Source organism: Mus pahari, chromosome 4 (assembly GCF_900095145.1).
Source record: "Mus pahari chromosome 4, PAHARI_EIJ_v1.1, whole genome shotgun sequence".
Classification (NCBI taxonomy): domain Eukaryota; kingdom Metazoa; phylum Chordata; class Mammalia; order Rodentia; family Muridae; genus Mus; species Mus pahari.
In genome coordinates, this window is record NC_034593.1 from 98021042 (window position 1) to 98043977 (window position 22936).

The 22936-nt window shown below is 54.2% G+C and overlaps 2 protein-coding genes across 4 annotated transcripts in view; one reads left to right on the forward strand and one right to left on the reverse strand.

Moving 5' to 3' along the window:
* The first annotated feature begins 3550 nt into the window (after nucleotides 1-3550).
* Psrc1 (proline and serine rich coiled-coil 1) lies at nucleotides 3551-7932 on the forward strand. Of its 2 annotated transcripts, none has more exons than XM_021196423.1 (8): nucleotides 3551-3623; nucleotides 3924-3973; nucleotides 4062-4119; nucleotides 4652-5090; nucleotides 5977-6091; nucleotides 6184-6420; nucleotides 6982-7078; nucleotides 7279-7868. In XM_021196423.1, the coding sequence occupies exons 2-8, from the start codon at nucleotides 3955-3957 to the stop codon at nucleotides 7280-7282; spliced, it is 969 nt and encodes a 322-aa protein (XP_021052082.1). In that variant the 5' UTR covers nucleotides 3551-3623; nucleotides 3924-3954; the 3' UTR covers nucleotides 7283-7868. The 2 variants fall into 2 exon arrangements, with proteins under 2 accessions (XP_021052082.1, XP_021052081.2); XM_021196422.2 differs by having other exon boundaries at nucleotides 3609-3665; nucleotides 7279-7932.
* A 3469-nt stretch (nucleotides 7933-11401) lies between these two features.
* The window catches only part of Celsr2 (cadherin EGF LAG seven-pass G-type receptor 2), a 23261-nt gene continuing 11726 nt past the window's right edge, over nucleotides 11402-22936 (reverse strand). The window contains exons 6-34 of one of the 2 annotated variants that reach the window (XM_021196368.2): nucleotides 22523-22680; nucleotides 21985-22148; nucleotides 21723-21848; nucleotides 21214-21380; nucleotides 20677-20964; nucleotides 20418-20592; nucleotides 20064-20205; nucleotides 19789-19909; nucleotides 19168-19351; nucleotides 18903-19004; nucleotides 18180-18274; nucleotides 17775-17984; nucleotides 17064-17247; nucleotides 16805-16933; nucleotides 16533-16713; nucleotides 16269-16436; nucleotides 16042-16168; nucleotides 15751-15951; nucleotides 15266-15440; nucleotides 14876-14988; nucleotides 14636-14715; nucleotides 14424-14550; nucleotides 14209-14331; nucleotides 13605-13732; nucleotides 13327-13415; nucleotides 13041-13223; nucleotides 12736-12906; nucleotides 12407-12641; nucleotides 11402-11876 (exon numbers count right to left, since the gene is read on the reverse strand). In XM_021196368.2, coding sequence (XP_021052027.1) covers nucleotides 11855-11876; nucleotides 12407-12641; nucleotides 12736-12906; nucleotides 13041-13223; nucleotides 13327-13415; nucleotides 13605-13732; nucleotides 14209-14331; nucleotides 14424-14550; nucleotides 14636-14715; nucleotides 14876-14988; nucleotides 15266-15440; nucleotides 15751-15951; nucleotides 16042-16168; nucleotides 16269-16436; nucleotides 16533-16713; nucleotides 16805-16933; nucleotides 17064-17247; nucleotides 17775-17984; nucleotides 18180-18274; nucleotides 18903-19004; nucleotides 19168-19351; nucleotides 19789-19909; nucleotides 20064-20205; nucleotides 20418-20592; nucleotides 20677-20964; nucleotides 21214-21380; nucleotides 21723-21848; nucleotides 21985-22148; nucleotides 22523-22680 — 4368 coding nt within the window. In that variant the 3' untranslated portion in view covers nucleotides 11402-11854. Of the gene's footprint in view, nucleotides 11877-11941; nucleotides 12053-12406; nucleotides 12642-12735; nucleotides 12907-13040; nucleotides 13224-13326; nucleotides 13416-13604; nucleotides 13733-14208; nucleotides 14332-14423; nucleotides 14551-14635; nucleotides 14716-14875; nucleotides 14989-15265; nucleotides 15441-15750; nucleotides 15952-16041; nucleotides 16169-16268; nucleotides 16437-16532; nucleotides 16714-16804; nucleotides 16934-17063; nucleotides 17248-17774; nucleotides 17985-18179; nucleotides 18275-18902; nucleotides 19005-19167; nucleotides 19352-19788; nucleotides 19910-20063; nucleotides 20206-20417; nucleotides 20593-20676; nucleotides 20965-21213; nucleotides 21381-21722; nucleotides 21849-21984; nucleotides 22149-22522; nucleotides 22681-22936 lie in introns of those variants that run through there. The other variant, XM_021196366.2, reaches the window with a different exon arrangement.

A 22936-nucleotide genomic window follows, 5' to 3' on the forward strand; every position in this document is an offset into this window, starting at 1 on the left:
TTTTATATATTCCAGCCTGGCCTTAACTCCACAAGCAAACTAATGACATCCTCGAACTTCTGATGCTCCGAACTTTATTTCCTAAGTGCTGGGATTACAGGCCGGTGTCACCACACACAGTTTGTGGGATCCCAGGAGTTGAATTTAGGACTTCATGCAAACTAGGCCAGCACTCTGCAAAGTGAGTCACACCCCCCACCTATCAGCGTTTTCTGACACTATCATTTACCACAGGCCGCTTATGACAGGGCTGCATTCAGTTCTACGAGGCATGAGGTGTTGGGGAAAGATGATGGGGATTTGCCATCTTCCCCATGGGCTTCCCTTTGTACTGGTACCACAGGATACATGCCTATCAAGAAGCATTGAGCAGAACAACATCATCCTACGAACAAAGGTAGGGGCCCGAGCCCCAAGCCTTGAGCAGAGCCTCAGATGGAGCTCCTCTTGCTCGTATCTGCATCTTCTGACAAGTCACATACAGAAGATGCTCTGGGATGGACTCTGTAAAGATGCGGATGGTCCCTCCAACTCCTATATGCCCATTGTGCCAGTCTCATCAAGAGCCACAAGCCAGGACTGGAGAGATGGAGAGCCTTTGTTCAGTTCCCAGTGCCCACATGATGGTGCATGACCACCTGTAACTCCAGTTCCAGGAGGTCAGATGCCCTCTTCTGGCCTTTGCAGGGACAGGCACATACATGCAGGCAGGCAGTTACACATACACATGAAAATAAATTATACATATATATGTATACACACACACACACACACACACACACACATATATATAAAAGAGTCTTAACTCAAGGTGGGAGGCGGTGACACATGCCTTTAATCCCAGCACTTGGGAGTCAGAGGCAGGTGGATCTTTGTGAGTTTGAGTTTGAGGCCAGCCTGGTCTACACAGAGAGTTCCAGGACAGCCAGGGCTGTTACAAAGAAAAACCCAGTCTTGAAGTATCAAGGGGCAGAGGGCTCAACTTACAATGCTCCTACCTTGATTTCCCAAGTCCTGGGATGACAGGCATACAGGCATGCACTCCGTGCCTGGCTCCTAAGCCATCACTGTCTGAAGTGGTATGTTACATAAAAGAGAATAGAGGCTTATATAACAGAGAACTGTATCTGGGTTGTAGAGCATTGGATCGCAGCCGCCGCCTTGGTTCCCTCAGCATTAAAGCCCGTGAGGCTCTAGGCAAGTTTGTCAATCTAAGACTGCACTGCACACAGATGACAGTGAGAATCAGCAATGGAGATTGTTGTCGGGAGGACAAAGGTCCTTGTGAGCACATGGGACCCTGCTGGTGCCTGAAGTTGCCTTCTGTCTCCGTGGTGCCCTGGGTTAGTGAACCTTAGTGAAGAGCTAGAGCGAGCAAGGAAAAGCAAGAGCAGGAGCAGGGATTGCGGGGTAGGGATGGGGTAGGGGGCGGGGGTAGAGCAGAGAGCCTTCTATGCATCGGGAACTGAACAGAAGTGATTTCTCTGTTTTTAATCTTCATGTTACAAATGAGAAAGTTAAGCTCACAACCCCCGCCAAGCCAGGATCCAGTAAGCGGCAGAGCTTCCCCATTTTCTCTCATCTATCACCAGACAATCTGGGTTGGAAAAATGGGCTTAAAAGAGAAAATATTTCAGGATTTGGGGGTGAAGGATGAATATCAGGCCACTTTTTTTTTTCTCTTTGAGAAGAAAAGGGATGTGGATTGGCTCAGAAGAATCCAAAGGCTTTTTTTCTTCAAACCAAAGAGATCTACTTTCATTTTGACGCTGAGCCTACCCTGCCTCTTTCTCACTGAAGTTCTGGGAGAATGCAGCTTCCACATGATGATAGTTACCATATGTTGTAAATTAGCTCCTTACCCAACTAAAGCCTTACTACTTACATGCCAGCCTTGGGAAAAACTGAGAAAACAATTAGCAAATCTATTGTCCTTAGGGAACACCAGTTTGAAATTGTTAGATAGAGCCAGGTTTGGTGGCTGCTGCTAAAATGTCTTCCCTGGGAGAGACATAAACCACCTTGTCTACACCTTCTCTTACCACCCCAAAGACAAACAACAGTAGGAATCCCCCACCCAGAGTTTATCCAGAGGAACCAGTGAACGCGATAAGCTTACTTACAGAGCAGTGGGTGAGGAGTGGAGATATGGATGACCCTGAAGCAGCTATGACCTTGAAGTTGACTTCCCTGAGGAGACTTCCCCTGGCCTCTTCCCACTTCTATCCTCTAGTCCCTCCCCCCATCTGCAGTTAGGACAGAACTGCATACAGCTGGTTGAGAGGGACAGCTGCATACTCAGGTGAAGGTCCCACGACCTTCTGTCCCACCTCCTCCTATGACGGAAGGTAAACCATCCATAGGCCCAGCTGTGATGGTCTTTCCAGAGCGAGCACAACAGAACTCCTGAAGATCCTTGCAGATGTTTGCAGTTGTCTCAGAGGATGGCCCTAGAGTATAGTGGCACAGGCCCTTAGTCCCAGCACTTGGGAGGTAGAGGCAGAGGTACGGGACTTCAAGGTCATCCTTGGTTATATGGTGAATTCAAAGGTCAGCATGAGCTACATTAGACTCTATCTCAGAAAACGACAAAAAATAAAGGGAAAAGAGACAGCAGATGGTGTGCGTGCGTGCGTGCATGCGCGTGTGCGTGTGCGTGTGTGTGTGTGTGTGTGTGCATCAATGAATGGAGAGGAGTGATCAGGTCATAGCCAATCAACAACATTCACAACAGCAAAGTCTTTTTTGCACCTGAAGCAGGCCTAGGGCAGAAGGTGGTAGGATAGCCAGTGACTGTGCTCTAAGGATCCGTCAGACCACGCTATTGGCTGAGCTTTCACAGGCCCACCATAAACTTCACACATCTCCCTCCAGCATCCTGGCGAAGAAATAAATTCTTCACACGAACAAGATCTCTAGCAATATATAATCCTTTTACACTTAGCACTGCTCTGAAATCTTTTATTATTACTACTACTTACTGTTTGTCTGGAAGAATGACTTCTTTGTTATTTATTTAAACTCTTAAATAGCTGCTTATACTCATCGTTTGGGGGTTGGGGTTGAAGCAGGAAGAAAAAATACCAGATATCTCAGAGAAATGGCCTTATGTTAAATGAAGAATTCGTGTGCCTCCGGTGCTGGAGAGATGGTCTATTTGGTGGTCTCTGCAAGTACGCGAGAAACCCAGCAAGGTAACCCAGTCAGTCGCAGAGGCTGGAATCCAGGAGGTGGGGGGAAGAGGCGGGGCTCCAAGCCCACATTGGTTGGACAGTTCTCCCCTAATCTGATTTACGGTTAGGAGGCGCTCCGGTACACGCCACCGCGCACTCGCGGCTCCTCCCGCCGCCCCGCTGTAGCCCCCCACCCCCGTGGAGTCTTTTTGGGAAGTGCCCTTTGGTCCAAGGGACAATCTTCTTGGGCTGACTTCCCGACTGCTCGCTCCTCAGCCTCGCCCCCTTGAACCCACCAATCGCTGTGCGTTTGTGGCGGGACTGGGTGGAGCCTAAGAAATTCGAACGTAGCTCCGCCCCTCGGGAGCCCATTCCCGGGAACTGGGAGATTGTAGAAGAAAAGCTTCCTGCGTGGCGAGGTGGGGAGTGGAAACCGAGTGTGCGCTGGAGGTGTGGCGGGGATGTGGTGCCGCGGAGTGGAGGATGGCTGGGGTAAGGGGAGGGAAATTCCGGGTAATAGTAAGGATGGAGGTGGAGACTGACCGACTGAGGAGAGCCCAGGGCGCAAGTTGGCGGATTGCACATCAGGTGATGGGGCACGAGCTTTCTGCACCTTTCCCTAATATAACGGACTAGTTTCAGGGACACGTGCCGATCTTGCTTTACCACCACCATGCCTCTTCACTCCGAGTCTTGATGGGGCCCTAAGGCAGGATGATAGACACCTGAGGTAGGCATGTTTTCTTTCAGGTCTAAGCTGACTCGCTTATGCTGGCTGAGCATGGAGGCTCTGAAAGAGGGTAAGGAAGCCATGGAGGGAGGAACGGGGCCCTGAGAGTCTGTCTGTCAAGAACTGATAGCTGGCATTTATTATTCTCATCCCTTCAGATATCAAGTTCATCGTGGACGAGACCTTGGACTTCGGAGGGCTGTCCCCATCCGACAGGTACCAGCCTATTTATCCATTTATTATTTTCCTCCGGCAATACATCTGTAACCCTTTACTGCGAACTTATTGACCTCTAGAACCGTGGTTGGTAATCCAGCAGAGTATGGTACGCTCCCATGGCAGCAGTCTGGTAGAATTGGGCCTCTAGAACACATCTCTGCATGCTGGTGAGAGGAAGGGAGAAGCTGTAGGGAAATTTAGGGGTAGATGTAAATGAAAGATGAATGTCCTTGGGCATGTGAGGCATGCCCTGCAGACCACCCCCACACCCCCCAGCATAGACTACAGCGCAGAGAGGGAGGGAGGGAGGGGAAGAGAGAGACAGAGAGAGAGGGAAGGCAGGAGGGATTTTGAATTTGAGATCATTCTGGGCTATAGAGTTGAGACCTTGTCTTAGAAAATGGAAGTAGAACCAAGTTTTCCTCACCTAAAAGCAGTTCTCATGGCCAGACTGGAGTCAGCCCCGACTCACCTACAGGAATGCCTTCTGCTGTCTGTTGTCCAACATGGTGCCATATTTGTTTTTCAGCCATGAGGAAGAAGATATAACAGTATTAGTGAGTCCAGAGAAACCACTTCGACGGGGCCTCGCCCATCGGAGTAACCCGAATGAAGTAGCTCCAGCCCTCCAGGGTGTTCGGTTCAGCTTGGGCCCACTCAGCCCAGAGAAACTGGAGGAAATCCTCGATGAAGCCAACCGCCTGGCAGCTCAGCTGGAGGAGTGTGCCCTGAAAGATCGGGAGAGGGCTGGTACAGGCCCTGGAAGGCCCAGCCCCAGAGGGAAGCCCAGCCCTCGGCGGGAGACCTTCGTCCTGAAGGACAGCCCTGTACGAGATCTGCTGCCCACTGTGAGTTCTTGGAGCACCCCACCTCCAAGCAGCCTAACCGGGCTCCGGAGCAGTGATAAAAAGGGGTCAGCCAGGCCTGTCCGGGTGGCATCTGGAAAGAAGCCCTCCAGCATAAAGAAGGTGAGTGTGGACATGCATGTGGACACCTAGACAAGGTGCAGGAGACACTGAAAGTGTAGCAGAGGAAGATAGTTAATTAACCCCTGGAATTCTTAAGATTAAGCAAATTGGGTTGGAGACATAGCCAGGTGGCTAGTGTTTGCCCAGCCTAAACAAAGTCTTGGGTTGGATTGCCCAGCATCACAGGAATGGATGTGGCAAACGGTGAATAAACAGGTACATATAAGTAATCCTGAACTAGACTTGGGATAGAGTCAGGAAAATCAGGAATTCAAGGTCATTCCCAGGGGGCTATATGCTGAGCTTGAGACCAACCTGGGCTACTTGACTCCCTCATTTCAAAGTAATAATAATAATAATAATAATAATAATAATAATAGGTTGGTGAGATGTCTCAGTGAGTAACAGCACTTTCCATCAGGGCTGATGAAGCTGAGTTCAAGCCTTGTGACCTACATGTGAGGACTGTCTACGTGATGAGCACACTCCCACACGCTGTCCTCTGACTTATACATACATGTTGCCACATATGTGTATGTTACACACAGTAAAGAAATAAATATAAAGTGATTTTTTAAAAAAAGAAAGTAGCCGGGTGGCAGTGGTGGCGCACGCCATTAATCCCAGCACTCTAGAGGCAGAGGCAGGCGAATCTCTGAGTTTGAGGCTAGCCTGATCTACAGAGTGAGTTCCAGGACAGCCAGGGCTACACAGAGAAACCCTGCTTTGAAAGAAAGAGAGGAAGGAAGGAAGGAAGATCTTGCTGGCTGATATCTTCCTTACAGGTTCTAGACAACGCCCTACCTCCTATCTCCTCTCCTTAAGGCAGCAGAGCACACACTGTCTCCACTCTGCTCCTTTTTTTTTGTTCCTTGTTCTGTTTCAGGAATCACCCACGTGCAATCTGTTCCCTGCATCCAAAAGCCCAGGGCGCTCTCCTCTTGCACAACCAACTCTTCCACCTCGGCGGAAGGCTGGGTCCGGTGCCCGGACAACAGCAAGTGAGACCGGGGCAGCAAAGATGTGGGCGAGGCTGATAAGGGGAAGAGAGGAGCTGAGCCCCACCCTGACCTGTCTACACTCCTGTCCACAGGCCCACCAATTCCTGTCAGACCAGTTCTACAGTCCTCAGCTAGCAACTCCCAAGGTTCATCCCGGCTCCAGGGAGCAACTGCCAAGTCTTCCAGTCGACTCCCCGTCCCCTCAGCCATCCCCAAGCCTGCCACCCGAGTGCCACTCACTGGGCGGAGTATACTACCTGGAAAAGGTGCCCTAGCTCCAGATTCTCTCTCAACTCAGAAAGGGCACCCAAGTGCCATAGGGCACAGAGGTAAGATAGAGTGGACAAATGGTCAGGCGAAGCATGGTGGCACATTTCTGTAGTCTCAGCACTCAAAGGGTAGACACCAGAGAATAAGTTCAAGGCTAGAAGCTCAAGGCCAGCCTTAGCTATATAAAGCCATGTCTCAAGAGAAAAAGAAAAAAATCGAGCCAGGCGGTGGTGGAGCACACCTTTAATCCCAGCACTTGGGAAGCAGAGACGGGCAGATTTCTGAGTTCAAGGCCAGCCTGGTCTACAGAGTGAGTTCCAGGACAACCATAGCTATTATGGGAAGATCCTGTCTCAAAAACCAAAGAAACAAAACAAAAACAGAGAACCTTAGATAGAAGAATGGCTGCGGTGACCCAGCTTGATCTTGCCCCCCTACAGCTGTAACTGCTGTTAACACTACTTTCAGGTAGGAAAGCGGTGTTAAGGAGGGAATGCAATGCTTTCTACGTGGCTCATGGTTTTACCTTGGTCAGGAAACACATACCTTCATCCAGTCTTTCTCTCTGATGAAGTCCGCTGAACTTTGTCCTAACTCATCTCTTGTTAATTCCCATCAAGCCTCTGTTTCCCAGAAAGCAACCCTTCCAACCACCACCAGTGCCGCTCGAGGCAGGATGCAGCCCCTCAGGAAAGCTGCAGTCCCTGGGCTGACTAGGTAAGACTGGTCCCTCTGTTTTCATCACCTGGGCTTCCAGGCTGCGGTGCACACAGCAGCCTCGGGTTCTGTGTTGAGTGGGGAGGAGAGGGGCGTGGGGTGCTGTTCTCTCCCATCCTGAGGGGGTGTGAATTTGGCTGGGTACCAGACAGGCTCAGGAGGAAGAAGGTGTTCTAAAGCAGTCCCCCCTCTCTCTTCAGGTAAGAAGAGCAGGGCAGCAAACAAAGACTCAATAGCAAGCCACTACCATCTTAGCCATCAAAGTCTGGACTCTCCTCTGCCAGCGGTCCCTAACTCCTGTAGCTCTGTGCCCAGAGATGGGAGGAAGAGATGACCTCCGGGGCTGACCTCTGAAGTAGAGACTATGGAGGATCGGGTACCTTGAGCTTGAGGAGACTCAACCCCACCCTACCCTGCCCTGAAAGAAGACGAGAGGGGCAGAGGTCATCTGCCCGTGGAGAAATTCACAAACAAGATAATAAATGCAGGCAGAGTGACCTGTCTGTCTCCTTCCACCTTGTGGTCAGGACTAGAGAGCTTGATCTTCTGCCCGGACCACGGTTCACTGGCCATTCCCATACGAGCGGCCTCAGGAGCCGGCCGGCTCAGTTCTCTAGGATAGGTCTTCCTGACTTGTTCCTACACTAGATTCTGGTCTGTTTGGCAAGGCCAGGAGGACAGCTGATGTGCAGAACTTGTTTCCTATGAATTCTATGACTTCTCACAGGCCAATCAATTATAAGCTTACTCACATCTTCATATTTTTTCTTAAATAAATGAATTAAAAAAATTTTTTTTTCTGTATATCTGAAAGTAGATTTTAACAGTTTTAAGATAAACATCTGTGTGATTCTAGTGAGATCTCAGACGTAGACCCTAGGGATTTGAACCTCCAGCTCCTCCGGCCGTGACTAGTCCCTTGTTGCCATTCAGTCCCAATCAAGTCTCCTTTCTGCAATTCAATGTTTACAGATAGTCCAGATCAAAGTTGACTGAGGTTTCACGTACAGTGCCTGAGGCGGTTGTGGTAGGAACTAAGTCTACTGTTATTCCTGCCTTAGACTTAGCTATTATTTCCACCAATGGTACCCCTTAGGGAATAGATGCCCTTTGTTGCTGTTGCTTCTGAGGTAACCTCTGCCAGAAGGCCTAGTGGTATCTACCTCACGTCATTAGAGTTGCCTGCGCTCCCTCTCTGCTCTCCTGCTGGATCTGAGGGCTGGCATCAGAATTTAGAAATGCTGACTGTGCCCTCGTGTTATAGCTTGTCTGGTGGAGCACTGAACTGGTGCAGAATGGACACGTGGTAGTGGGTACTTACCGAAAACAGAATAAGGTTCTAACAAGCCCAGCTTCGGATCCGGTTTGTAGCCTTTGACTCTTGCAGTCAGAACTAAATCAGTCCTTTATGAAGAAGAAACTTCCCTAAAGGCAGCTGGGCAAAGGAGATGGGGTGGCAGACTACTGTCCAAAAGTGCTCTTAAGCTTTCGGCGCTCCTCCCCTATCCCCACATCCAGGGGCCCTCCATAGCGTCTCCACTTATGGCTGACTGTAAGATTAATTTAATACACCTATAAATACATGGGGACTATACACAGTGGCAGCTGCCTCTACATTCAGCCTCTACAGCCACTGAAGTTCTCAGAGCTGACACGCGGGAGGGAGGGGATACGCAGACGTCATGGGTTCTGATTTGAAAAAATATGGTACAAGGCAGCAAGAAAGCCTCAGGTGTGTTGCCCAGACTCCAGCCTACTTCATCTTCCTTCAAACGGCCTGGCTCAGGGGGAGGACTTCTGGGTGGGCTATGGAGAGGGCAAGCTCTCCAAACCAGCCAGTAGCTGAGTCCCCTTGATCTCCTGGGGTCTTCCAGGCTTGCGTATCCTGGGCCTCCATCCGAGTGAATAAGTCACTTCACAGAGCTCGGAGCAGAAGTTGCTGGCAACCGTCTGCTCTAACTGGCATCTGCAGTAGCAGCTAAGCCTAAGAACACACACCTCGGCATGGCCAGTAGGTGGCAGGTTTGTTCCGTTTTGTTTGGGTTTGGAGCCAAACCCCTACGGGTGGTGAAGCAAAGCCAGCCACAATCCCTTGTGTTGCTGCCACCTGGTGGCTGGAGCCTGCAAGGCCTGTTCTCTCTCACTGAGTCAATCTTTCTGCCTCCACCCAATAAGGCTCGCTGACTCCAAACCTGCTTAAGTGGCGTTCACTTGGTGGTGCCTACCTGCCACAGCTGCCCTTCTTGTTCATCTACCTGCTTGCCACCTCCTCCCTGGCTTGGATTTCTAATTTTCTCCCTGTCCACCACACCTCTTCCACTCCACAAGCAACAACAGGAGAAGCCAGTGTTTGCTGGCCTCTTGCTATGCACTGTGAAAAGTTGTAAGCACTTTGCATGTGTTAAGTTATTTAATCCTCCTAAAAGCTCAATTAGGCGGCTGCTGTTACCATTGCCCTCATTTTGTAGACAGAGGAAGCGAGGCGCAGACAAATCAGGCTGCTGCTCGAGGTTCCAGGGTTGATTCATAATATCCTAATTTGTTGGATGGAGCTTTCAAAAACAAAAGTTAGGACTAGAAGTAATGTCACCAAACACATACTTATCCCCAGAATGAGTGTACGCTTCATTCCCCCAATAAAACAGACAGACAGACAGCCCACAATAGCCAGGTGGTGGTGGCACATACCTTTAATCCCAGCACTTGGGAGGCAGAGACAGACAGATCTCTAAGCTCGAGGCCAGCCTGATCTATAGAATGAGTTCCAGTGCAGCCAGGGCTATGCAACAAAACCCTGACTCAAAAAAAAGAAAGAAAGAAAAAAAAGAAAAAGAAAAGAAAAAAAGAAAGAAAAAGAAAAAAGAGAAAGAAAGATAAAAAGAAAAGAGAAAACAAACAAACAAAAAAGCCCCGGAAACTCCCACCCCACTCCTTCCTGTCTACTGAATTCTGCCCGGGACTCAGGCTGAGACCCGGCCTGATTTGTGTAGCCTCTCCACCCTCTCTGGCGGTACAAGCTTTATCCTAGGGGAAACAAACACCCACCTACCCACCTATCTCCTCTCCCTTCCAACAGCCAGACTCAGCGCCCTGTGCTGTTACGGCTTTAGTCTCTCTGTCCTCGGGATCGGGATCGGCAAGGTTCTACCTACCTGTTTCCCAAAATCCAGGCCTCACAGAGGCCAGCGATGACACGGCTCCTGCACAGAACTAGTTTATTCAGTAGTATGGGGGGAAAACCAAAACAAAACCAAAACAAAACTCTACCATATTTACAGCAACAATCAAACTGTACAATCTGATGGTTAGTATCAAGTTAGCATCCAGCATCTTTGTATTTTTTTTAAGTCAAGTCATCAGTAGTTTAAAAAAAAAATTCCAGTTAAATTTTTAACCCTTTAAAGGAATGGCTGAGAGGCAGAGGGCAGAGGGCAGGTGAGAATCCATGGCAGAAAAGCCAGAGGCCAGCCTTCCAAGTGAGGGACAGGAACATCTTTCCTGCCAAGAGCCTTTATTCTACACCTGCTCTAGAAGGGAAGTCAGTGACGAGTTTGGAATACATGCTCAGAGGAGAGGAGACTCAAATCAACGGTGGTTGGCAAAAACCAGAGGGGAGCAAATGGAGCAAGAGGAAGGATGGTAGGCCCCAAATCCAGGGCTGCCAGGGACTCAGCCAGCCTGCAATGGCCACATGAGACCCCCTGGGACCAGACACAAACCCATCCCAACACACACACAAAAAAAAACCAAATAAATAAAAAATATATTAAGTCTCTCTTCGCAGGGAGCTGAGGGACAAGGAGGACAGAGGACCTGGTTCTTTGAAGAAGAGAGCCAATTCCAGGAAGGGGTTAAAAATAGAACATGTCTCAGAGGCCACAGCAGGTCAGACAAAAAACGGGCATTTGTCTGATTTGGCGGGGAGGGGGTGAGTGGACAGCAGAACCCAGACCTGACACCTGTGCTGGAGGCCCCTCAGGGCCACCAAGCCAGCTCTGTGCTTACCCCTCCTCCTGGGGCCGCCCACACAGCAAAGAAGCAAGGGAACAGTGACTGGCCCTCCCTGCAAGGGTGGGCAGGAGAAATGAAGCACTTTGGGGTCAGCAAACTGAGCAAACACCTGGGCTGTAGCACGGTGGCCAGAGTCCAGGAAAAGGAGAGGGGCTGGGGTAGTCCTTCCCCCATCACGGGGGCAACAGGCTTCCCCTTACAAAACGGTTCATGCAGCATTTGGGGGGTCCAGGGGCCATGAGTCCTTCTGCCCCTGGCCGGACAGGGCTTGTCAGTTCCTGGGAGAGGTGGAACTGGCGGGTGTGAAGTGCCTTTGTTTTTTTTTGACCTGACCCCTCACCAACTGAGGCCTGTCTGTCCGCCTGTCCGGTGCAGCCTTGCAGGGGCTCCTGCCCCTGGTGCATGTGGCTTTGTCCTTTCCTTTTGGTGATGGCAAATGAGGGGCAGGCCCCCTAAGAGTCCCTCTCCTCCCAGAGGCACAGGAGATGAAACTGAAGAGAGGCTGGGACGCGTCCTGGGCGGTCCTGTCCTCTTTTGGGAAGGGGAAAGGGAAGTCCACTTCCAGCGTATAAAAACAAAATTAATCCCTGAAGTCATGAAGAGTGGAGATCCTTTTTAAAATTCTTTTTTCCTTTTTTTTTTTTTTTTTTTCTGAAAAACTTGGTCTTGGAGATGTTGGCCTCCCCCGAGGGTCCAAAGTGCAGTGAGGGGGGTGGGGGAGGGACTTGGCACTAGATGGCCTTCTGGGTGCAAGGCCCAGGCTCCTCAGATGGATGGTTCGTCGCTGCTGCTTCGGCAGGCAGGCAGGCGGGCAGGCGGGCGGACGGGCGGACGGGCGGGCGGGCGGGCGGTAGGGAGCAGGGCAGGATAAAGCAGAAGACAGGATTGGGGCATGAGCGCAGCGGGGGAGGGGACGAAGGAACACCGGCCCAGGGTTAATGCAGGAAGTTAAAGAAGAGAAATCTGGAAAGGCAGGAGAGGAGAGTGGCAGAGAAGGCAGACAGAGGGTTAGCTGGAGCCACAGAGGGGACAGTGAGCAGCTTCCACCAGAGAAAGAAACAGAAAAGTAGCCCCAGCCCCCACCCTCTCGCAGGACCGGGGACAGGCGCTGCGCATAAAGCCCAGGGGGTCTGGTGTACCCCCCACCCCCGACAGAGCACCATGATGTCTGGGCGCACAAGGGAACTGGACTCCGCTTAGCCCAACTGCCAAGCAGAGTAGCCTGGTGAAGCTCAGCGGCAGCGGTGGGTCAGCGGCCTGGGACCTCAGCAGGTTCCCTCCACCCCACCCACGTCCCTCCCGCCCAAGCCGACTCACTCAGAGCCAGAGGAGTCCTCATCCACCGTGCCTGCCTTGATGCTCATGGCGACAGGCATGACCCCATTCAGCTGTTCCTGCAGAGACTGGCGCGGAGGTGGGCGGGGAGGAGGTCCGTGCCGACTGCCCTCGCTGACGGAGGAGCCCCGAGAAGACCCTGTGCCCTGCTCCAGGGGCAGCCTTAGGAGGCTGCTCTTTTCGCTGATGGTGGGCAGACACTTCTTCTTGAGGATGCCTGGGTACAAGGTGAGGGTGTCATGAGATGGGGAGTCCTAACAGCTCCGGCAAGGGAATGGGAGAGTGGAGCAGATGGGAGAGACTCCACTCACCTTTGTGAGGCTGGGTAGAAGGGCCCGGAAGGGGTCCCAGAGACCCTTCCCGAGTTAGGGCATCTCCATTCTCCCGTGGCCGCTCTTCAAGGGGCCCGCTACCACTATTCTCCTTTGTTGTGGTCCCAAAGTCTCCCGGCCAAGGGACCTTCCCAGACCCCGGACCCCCATCTGTCAAAGAAAGGAGGCCGATAGTCCCAGAGAGGGCAGACAGGATCGCCACCACCCAGCTCTATTTTCCAAGAAGCCCTGGCCTCTTAGGCTTTCGTTGCCCCCCAATGGCTGCAGCCCTGGTGCTGGCCCACCCTTGGGGGTACTGTGAAGGGGCAGTCTCTCAGCTCCAGGACCCAGCAGGCTGTCCCAGCCCTGCTCGCCAGGGAAGGCGGCCTCCTCCTCCTCTTCCTCGCTGTCTGATGAGTGGCTGGAGGCATAGGAACCACTCTGGTCATCTTCCAGGGACAGGTCACTGTCAGAGTCCGTGTCGGGATCTGGGAGGTCAGGGAGGGATCACAACTGTCCCACCTGCCCCGGCCCACCCACAGCAAAAGCCAGGCCCCTGCCCTGCTAGGCATCCAGAGCCTCTGTCCTCACCGTGTTGCTGGGCTTGACCTTCCAAGAACAGGCCGCTCGGGTCCCCTAGGCCAGGGGGAACCTGGCCAGGGTTCAGCGTGGACTCCTCCCTAAAAAGACAACGCTATGCTGTAGAGGGATTCCCAGGTCCTACCTTGTGCCCCTTACTGCTGCTAATCTAGGCTGTGACCTGTGCTGGCCACCGTCTGAGCCGCTCAGCTCCTAGCAGCTGGCTGGTCCTGGCTCTAGCATTCACGGTCTTTCCCTCGTTCCCAGTTCTCCTGTTTCCATGGACTCACCTCAGCAAGAAGGGGATGTAGCTGGGCTGACTCTTGCCTGAGCGGCTGGCACTGTGCAGCGAGCCAGCCGAATCTCCGTAAGGCTGGTACAGCCTCCCGTCCGCGTAGGGGCTGGGGCAGTTATAGGACTAGGCCGGAGACAGACACATCAGTGAGTGGGTGAGCGGGAGGGAGTGGCCCCAGGTTAGAAAGTAAAGGGTCCCAGGAGTTTACCCCAAGCCATGCCCAGGGATTAAAGTGGAAAGGCCCCTTCTGTGTTGCCTTCACCATAGGGCCTAGCTACACCATAACTGTATAACATTGAACACTCCAAATAAAAATGGCACTTAGAATTGTCTCCTGAGAATATTCTAGGAGACAGAAAATTTATCAAAATTCATGAGGACTTCTCTGGCACAGGGTGTCCCACCTGACAACAAATCTCTGCCTGCAGCTCTTTTACCCAGTGATAGCATTTCCTCCCAAGGGAACACATTGCACCTCGCCCCCTCCTCCTAACATGAAGGTGTGTGGAGATGGGGAAACAGAATGCCCGGGTTAAAAAAGCACAGAGAACAGGTTCCTCCGGCCTGCTTCCCCTTCCATCAGACCCGGGCTCCCTCACCGAGGTCAGGGTAGACTTAGTGGTCAAGGCAGGGTCGGGACTGGGCTTCCGGCTGCAGGCGAACTTGAGTGCTTTCCGGACCTCCTTGCTGAGCACCACATAGGAGAGGAAGATGAAGGGGCCCTGGCAGGCAGAGACAGCCACGGTTGACACACTAGGCACCCCACCCCCGCAGGCGTGCTCTTGTCCACTCAGCAGGGGTGGGGGCCAGGTACCTGGACACAATTGCAGGCGGCGAAGAGGTAGTGGAAGAGCAGAGTGTCGCTGTTGACAGACAGCAGTGCCAGCAGCCACGTGGCACTCAGCAGCAGGAGGACCGTGAAGGAGGAGCGCAGGCCCGAGCTGGAGGGCAGGGCGTATGTGAGTCCTGCCGTGATGCCCTCCACGCCAACACCCACCCCATGCCCGGCCACCTGTCAGTACTCACACGGGCCCTTTCTTCTCGAAGCCCTGCCGTTGCGCAGCACAGGAGGCTCGGGCTGACAGGATGTAGAGGAAGACACTCATCTGGGCAGTGGAGAGGGACGTGAGTGGACCGGAGCGCAGAGACTGCTCTCTGCCTTGCCGGGGGGGGGGGGGGGGGCTCAGAAGCCTTGGCTCTCCCTAAAGGGGATCCGTAGGACACCCCCCCCATCCTGCTTACTGCACATCACTTTTAAGCACTTACCGAAACAGCAAAGGCCACTGGTCCAGCAAAGCTCCAGATGAGGGTATCATAGACGGAGAGCCAGCAGAAGTCAGGGTTCCCATAGCCTTCCGGATCCAAGCCCACAGCAAGGCCTGAAGCATAGATACAGTCACAAGACAGGGTGCTCAGGGTGGGGCAATTACACTGCCATCCAAGTTCACAGAACCAGGCGTGGAACACATAGAAGGCCCGTCTGTCCACTCCTCTCTCCAAGGAGAAGCCCAGCCCCTGACACCCAATACCAGGTTGTCCAAGTATAGGGGGAAGGAATTCTTAGGACCCAAACTGTGGGTTTGGGGGTACATGCATGAAGGTGGAGCCAGGGCCTAGGGACAGGGGATCGCTAGGCCCGGAAAGGAGGCAGGTTACCTGTGATGAAAGCAGGGACGCCCCAGCCCAGCATGTAGTAGAAACGCATGGGGCTGGCATTGACGTCTCGCACCTCTGTGAGCGCGCGGTACAGGTGTAAGGCCTCCAGCAGAGCCCAGGAGAAGGTGCAGAGGTACAGGAAATGCAGCAGGATAGCGATGACTGTACAGGCAAACTGGGGGCCAGGACACGGAGTCAGGAGCCAAGGCGGCCAATACAGGAGGGCACCCAGGGCAGGGAGGGAGGCGGTGGGGAAGCCTGGTGGTGTGCGCTGCCTCGGAGGAAGCCCAGGCTATATGCAAGAACATCTGGGACGCTACAACATTCTGAGAGAACTGGATTAAAGAGAAGGGCCAGGTGCTGGGACGGGCCCTTTATCCGCTCACTGCCGTGGGAGCAGGGATGGGAGAGGGCCACTGAGGGGACACCAGGAGCCTTGGTGGGGCCGGAAGTTGGGAGGGTCTCTGGGAGAGGAAGAATCTTACAGGGAGGTCAGCCTGGTTGATGCCCAGGAGAAAGACCAGCTGGGCCAGGCCCAGGGCAGCTGTGAGGTTGCGTCGGATGCCGTGCTGGTTGGAGCGGAGGGCACGGAGGAGGGTGAGGAAGAGGAAGGTAAGCATCAGGGCAGCTAAGGTGACTCCGAGGGCCACGTATGTCAGGGTCTTCAGTGGCAAGATCTCACCATTCTGAGGGATGAGTGGCAGGGCGTCAGGCACCCGGCCCCTGGACTTGGCTCCTCCCACCCACCGCTCTGGGCTACCCCTGCCGGGTCCAACCTCTCGTCGCGACACGTCCATAAGCACAGCAAAGCTTGTCATATGGTTGCACTGGCAGCTGACGTGGCTCTCGTTACGGAAGACGACTTCGCAGCCTCGGGCGGACCAGCCCCCAGTGCCGCTGACCCTGCGGGAGGAAGACAAAGTCAGGGAGGGAGAAGGGTGGGCAGCCAGGAGCCTGGACTACTTGGTCCAAAGTCATGGGGGTAAGAGTGGTACAGGCTCACAGGATCGAATGGTTCCAGAAGACACAGATGGGCTTGGTCCGCTCCTCGGTCTCCAGCAGCCGGAACTGCACGGTGACTGGCTTGTCCAGAGCCCGCGGCAGGAGTTCCTCGTCATCGTGGACGCTGATGCTCACCACAGGGGTGTTGATGACTGGGCGCTTGGGGACTCTGATGACAGGAAGGCACACAGTCACCAAAGTGGCCACCAGACACCCTTATCACTGGGAGATGTGTCCTGTCCCCTTGCTTGTCCTGGACGCTTACCTCAGGCTACGCTTATCGGGGTCATAGTTGTGGGGCAGCAGTCCAGCCAGGGTGTGGTAGATGATGACACTGGCCACTGCCTCTCCCTGACTCAGTTCTGGGTGCCTCCGCTGCCGCCGGGCCAGCTCCTCAGTCTCCTGGGCTTCGCTGGGTCCTGCAGACCTCACCATGGAGGGCATCTCTGGAAGTAAATGCTGCTACGCTCAGCTGGCCCTGCCCACTGCATGGGCGTCCCACTCCAAGCCGTTACCACATCTGTGTTCCCCGCTGACCTCTGAAGACAGACTCTGGCAAAATGACTGTGGTCTCAAGATCTGGGGGGCGCTCCCCACGTAATGCCTCGTAACGGGGCAGCTTGGTCCCAGCAAAGTTCCCCTTATCCAGGCGCACTACAGAGATGACTAGAAAGGAACATGGCCACAGTCACTCACCAAGTGAGGCAGGCGGGCCCTAAGCACAGCGGCCCTTTGAAACAGGGGCAGGGCTCTCTCCACAACCCCCCTCCCATCCCCCAGCCCAGCAACACCTCACCAATGTTGGGTGTGACGATGGTGAAGGGGCTTAGGTAGGTGTGCCTCATATTCTGGGCAAGGGCGCTGGCATAAGCCTCATAGTGCTGGAGCAGCCAGGCGGTGCCACCCTCTGTCTGCTGGATCAGTTCCCAGTGCCTCTTGTTGGCTGCATCCAGGAGGGCGCTGCCCACCCTCAGCAGATTCTGGGGACAGGCATGGTCACAGTAGCATTTGCTTGTGGTCAACCTCATACCAAGTCCCAGCCTGTGCCTGCCCCAGACCCGCCCTCTATGTCCTTCCCTCAGCAGTCCCCACAGTCTCCCCTGGGAAGCCTTGTGTATCATACTGTCCACTTCCAGCATGGGTACCCGCCTCTAACCCTTCCTCCACACTTTAATCAGAGCCACCAGTGTGTCCTCGCATGCCTCCTTCTGTTGCGTGCCTCTCTGGTTCCCTGAAAAGACTGAGCTCTTGGTATAATAGGTAGGACTCTGCTTCAGGTCAGTGCATGTCTCAATACAAGTGCCTGTGCTCGGTACTAGGATGCTGATACTGGTAGGAGGAAGTACTCTTAATTAACTGTGCTGCGCCAATGGCTTACAGGCTGGCATGGAGGCCTCGTGCCAGGGGTGGGACTCCTTCCAGTAGGGGAGTATCTCCCTCTCTCCCCCAAGATCTCCAGGAACAGGCTGTCTCACTGGGCCCCCACCATGCCTACTTCAAGCCCTACCTCAGTGAAGTGCACATCCTGGGTGGCAGATAGCCCAAAGCCCCGCTGGGCACTCTCATGAGCCAGGAGTCGTGTCGCCAGCTGGTAGGCCACCTTGACATCACTGCCGAAGTAGCCAGAGGTGTGCTGGGTGGCATTGCGCAGGAGCAGGGCTAGCCTCTGGGAGCGTCCTGAGTCTAGGCCTGATTCGTTCCTCTGTAGCCGCTCAGCCTGCATGGAGGACCAGAATTGCAGAGGGTCAGACAGGATGGAGGTGACCAGGACTCAGGAATAAAAGGGCTTCAAGAGGTAGGTGGGGAAGAGGCGGCCTCTGCAGGTAGGAGGAATCTCAGGAAAGCAGGAACCAGGAGTCTATTTCCAAAGACAAGGGGTGAACAGGAGGAGAAGACAAGGGGGTCAACTTACGAAGCCCTTTAGCTCTGAGAAGGTGACTGATGTGCAGTTGAAGAGGTTTGGGGGGAGCCAACCCCTGTGCTCATCACAGTGGCGCACAGCAGTCCCTGGAGAAAAGAAGCCAAGAAGGAGGGACTTAGGGAGACAGGAAGCCCGGAGTACCTCATGAGCCAGACAGGAACAAGCAGCCCAAAAGAAAGTAAGAGTATGGGTGTTCAGGACGCCAGAGCCAAAACATCTCCGCAAAGTCAGTTCGATGGCCAGAGGGACGGAGAGGTCCGTCACCTCCACCACCACACCCCGAGCTATCACTACGCCTGTCCCTCCAGCTCCTGCCTTAGCCATGAATCCTGTGCAGCACTAACTGGGATCTCTTGGGAGAGAACCCGGCACTCCACGCTCCTCAGGACCGCCTCCCTTTAATGTGGTGTAACTCCAGTACTAGGTAGGTAGCTGAAGACAGGAGCCTCGTGCAATCCGCCTTTGAGTTTAGCTCTCAACCCCATTCCCAGAACATGCAGGATTTTCAACAGTTCTGTTTGGGTTGGATACAGGCACGTTTGGTCAGCCTAGGTTGAAGGGTAAGTGAGTGAAGGAAGGTGGGACATTGACTCTCTGGGAGCTAGAAACCAGAAAGTGGGGCCCCAGGAGCTACACGCTGGGGGCTTGCTGTCTTTATTTCTCTGACAGTAATGGTCAAGGTTCAATATCATATTGTAGTCCTCTGAAACCTACCAAAGGAGCCTTTGGGGCAGGGGGCAGCAGCAGGTAGCCCGAACCGCGTGCGGGGCCACCAGATCCCAGCCTCTATGGCCCTTGGGCAGCTGTCGTAATTCACTATGGAAAAGAGCACACGGTCACCTATAAGCAGTTCCGTCCAGGCCCCGCAACTTTCCTTCCACATCCCCGACCAACCCACGACCAGCCTCATTTCTAGCCTCTGCAATGTAAACTCTTAGCATACAGTGAGGAGGGAACCTACCTGCCCCAAGAGTCCTACCTTCACAGCCATTGGTGGTGACCTCAGCAAAAGGGTTGTCACAGCGGTCACACTGACGCCCAATGACTCCAGGCTTGCACGGACACTGGCCGTCCTCGGGGTCACAGACTCGGGACAAAGAACCAGTGGGATAACAGTCACACAAGAGACAAGTGGGGCTGCCGGGGGGCCGGTAGTGATTCTCCTAGGAGGGAAGAAGGGGGGTCACTGGGTCGAGATGTTGTTCCTGGATGCCGGTGGAGCTTCAAGCTGTGGCTTCCCTGGAGAGAGTTTCCCCTACCCTGGGTCCTTGTGAGAGAATGACTCAACATTCTCAAGAACAGGTAATGACCTGGAGTTAAACTCATCAGTGAGAAACCAAGCATTCGGGATAAGCTGCAGACAGACAGCCCGTAGAGCTAGTCCAGGGCTCCCTGCCTCAATACTGATCCTGGATCCCCCTGCATCTGGATATAAGGGCAAATGACCACTTGCCATGCCTGATATGGCAAAGGTACGGGGCCCTCAGCTCTCTGGAGGAAGGCCCGGGTCCTCTTCTCCTCTGCTTTCCCCGTTGGGCCAGAAGTTACAGGGCAGGGTGCCACAGTGGGGGGGGGGGAGGGGCTCACTCGGGACTCTCACCTTGCAGTGGCACTCGCCGCTTGTCTTGTTGCAATCTGGGTCAAAGCCTTTGCTGACATCACAGTTGCATGGACCACATGTGGGGTGTCCCCACCAGCCACGGGGACAAGGTTGGTCAATCCTGCAGAAAGACACCCACACAGGCATGAGTCCCCTCTGCCACTACATCTCCTCCCACTTGGTTCAGCCACAGGTGGTCCCTTCAGCCTTGGCTGCAGCTCAGCCAGACTCTCGGGGCTCAGAGTGATAGAAGAGATAAACCCTGACCCACCTACCTGGTCTCACAATAAGGCCCAAGGTAATTCGGTAAACACTCGCAGATGTAGCCGTGAGGTGCATTGGGTTTTCGGGTACACAGGGACTGGTGCTCGCATGGGTTCAGGTCACACACATTTGTACAGTTGTCACCATAGTAACCTGGACAAGAAGGATCAGAAAGGTTCAGGGCCCACCCTCTACTGCCATTCTCTTCTGTCTGTCTCCTCTTATCTACTTCCATTCTGAGCACTGCGCTAGGTGGCTATAACCCTGTAGGAGATGACGGCTCAGAGAAGAAGTGACTGGCCACATATTAGAGATGGAGTGCAATTCATGGCACTGGCCCCAATACCCCCACATCCTCATTATACCTGGATCACAGCTACAAGAATAGCTGTCCCAGTCATTGCTGCAGTAGCTGTTGGTGGGGCACGGATTTGAGTCACAGGGATCTGGCCAGCTACAGCCTGGCTCCACATTGATGCTCTCCCCGCGGCTGGGATCCAAACTGCTGATACCCTCAGGTGTCTCGCTTACCCTCACGCCCTGGAGGGATAAGAGTGGCATTAGCCCTCAGTGGAACAGGGCTCCAGGTAGGAATGGAATGGGAGATCAGGGGAGGAGACTCACCTGCAAACAGCCCCGGAAGCCACGGGCCACTCCACTGGCTGGCCCAGGAACTCCCCCGACTGTAATATTGCTCAGGTGCAGTCCATGCAGCCGAGGACCCAGATTACCCTCTGCCTTCTGTTGCCCATAGTCAAAGGACAGGATGGCATGGCCAGGGCCCCCGCTGGCTCCCAGTGCCAGCTGCGCATGATGCCAGTCACCATCATTGGCTCGGCCTGCCTCCAGACGCAGAGATGATGCCTGGAGCCCTGTGCCCTCCACACTTAGTACTACGTGGCCTGCCCGAAGCTGTACAAGAGGGGGGAAAAATCAGCAGACCACCTCAATGGGCTTTTCCAATTTGCCTGGCTGAGGGCAGAGGAGACTGTTTATTTCCCTTAAACCCAGTAGGTGGCAGCACTGACCCACGGAATGGGCCCAGCCAGCTCTTCCCTTCTGCCAAACCCTGCCCAGCCACCTTGGTCCAACCCCCTGAAGGCTCCTACAGTGCTAGCCGCCAAGCCAGGGCTTGCCACACTCCCACGTGCCCTGCATCACCTGCAGGGTGATGGTGCTGCGCCCCCTGGTGACGGCCTGCAGCAGGACGCCATCTGCCTGGCGTGTGCGGAACATGAGGCTGAGGTGCCAGGGCTGAGAGATGGGCAGAGAGAGGCCATGCCAGGCCACGAGGCTGCTGCCCAGGAAACGCTGGGGGTTGGCCATTTCTGGGAAGGCAGAGGAAAAGTGACTCAAGGGTAGAGCAGTGGAGTCGGAAGCGTGGTGGCTCCGTGAGAGATGGACTCTCGACTCCCCTCACACCCAATCCTCTCATGCCCCACCCTCTGGAGCATTTACTTGTCCCGGGCCCGCCCCACATTGTGCCCAGGGCCTGCCTGCCTCTGACTAGGCCCTTTGTCTCCTGCCTAGCTTCTCCTTACTCTGCCCAGACACGCTTTTCCACCCACATCCCAGCTCGCAGAACCCTGCCCAAAGCCTTCCCCAAGCCCTGCCCGTGATCCCAAACTGACAGCACCCGGGTCCCAACCTGTGGCAGCTGCCACTCCTACCCTGGGCGCAGCTCTTGCCCCCGAAGCCTAGTGGACACTCGCAGCTGAACGCGTCCCACTGGTTCACGCAGGTGCCACCGTTGTGGCAAGTGCTGCTGTCGCACACGATCTTCTTGGTGGGGCAGCCTGGAAGGGAGAGAAAGGGACTCAGGGACCAACATCAGTGGCTGGAAGGCCACACAGGCTGGTATTCCCAGGTCCCACACAGCCGATCCTCTTGGCAGTTGGCTCCCAGCCTTGTCCCTACCCCCGGACCTCTTACCAGGCACGGTGCCGTTGTTGGCAATGAAGTCGGCCATGTCGACGTGCCGGCTATCCACCTGGAGGTCCTTCATGCAGCCCACAAAGTGCCGCATTCGGACGGGGAAGCTCTCGGGCAGATCCGGCACCCCGCCCAGCAACAAGGGCCCTGTCAGGTCCAGAGACCTGGGGGCCGAAAACGTGAAGACACAGGGGTTTAAGTTTAAGGTTCTTCTCTCTCTCTCTCTCTCTCTCTCTCTCTCTCTCTCTCTCTCTCTCTCTCTCTTTTTAAATTATTTTATTAGATATTTTCTTCATTTACATTAAGGTTCTTCTCTTACCCCATACCCTGTCACCAGGCCCAAGAAAGGGAGCACTTGAACCAAGGCTGAGGGGCCCTTTTTAGAACAATGCCCAGGATGTAGAAGCACCACAGTATAGACAGATGTGCTCTCGGCCCATACCCTTCCCCTCACAGCCCACCAAGACCTGACTCTAACTCCCCAACACTGCCAGTGCCCCCCAGCACCCTTGCTCCTGCCCCCACCCTCCCCGCTTACTTCTTGCTGCCTCCTTGGGTACCCTGGGCAGCGCAGGAGTAGTTGCCCAGCATAGCTCCAAAGCGCAGAGCCACCCCTGTGTCACAGCCATCTACGGACACCACGGCTACCTTCTGCTCAGATGGACCTTGGGGAAGCCCTGTCTGACCCAACAGTGGCTGTGGACAGAGAAGGGAGGCAGTAGACAACCCAGCATAGGGCTGCACCTCTCCATACACATACACCCACATTCGAGGACCACTCAGAGCAAGGACCACCCAGAGGGATTGAGGTGCCCTGCACAGCACATCCCCCCCCCCCTCTTCCCAGGCACAAAAACTATGAGCAGCCGGGCCTGGTGGCGCAGGCCTTTAATCCCAGCACTCGGGAGGCAGAGGCAGGCGGATTTCTGAGTTCGAGGCCAGCCTGGTCTAC

What these genes read in the sequence shown, in the direction of transcription:
- Psrc1 (XM_021196423.1), top strand. An exon ending in AGCCCTCCAGCATAAAGAAG is followed by an intron (nt 5,091 to 5,976) that starts GTGAGTGTGGAC and finishes GTTCTGTTTCAG; the next exon opens with GAATCACCCACGTGCAATCT. An exon ending in AAGTGCCATAGGGCACAGAG is followed by an intron (nt 6,421 to 6,981) that starts GTAAGATAGAGT and finishes ATTCCCATCAAG; the next exon opens with CCTCTGTTTCCCAGAAAGCA.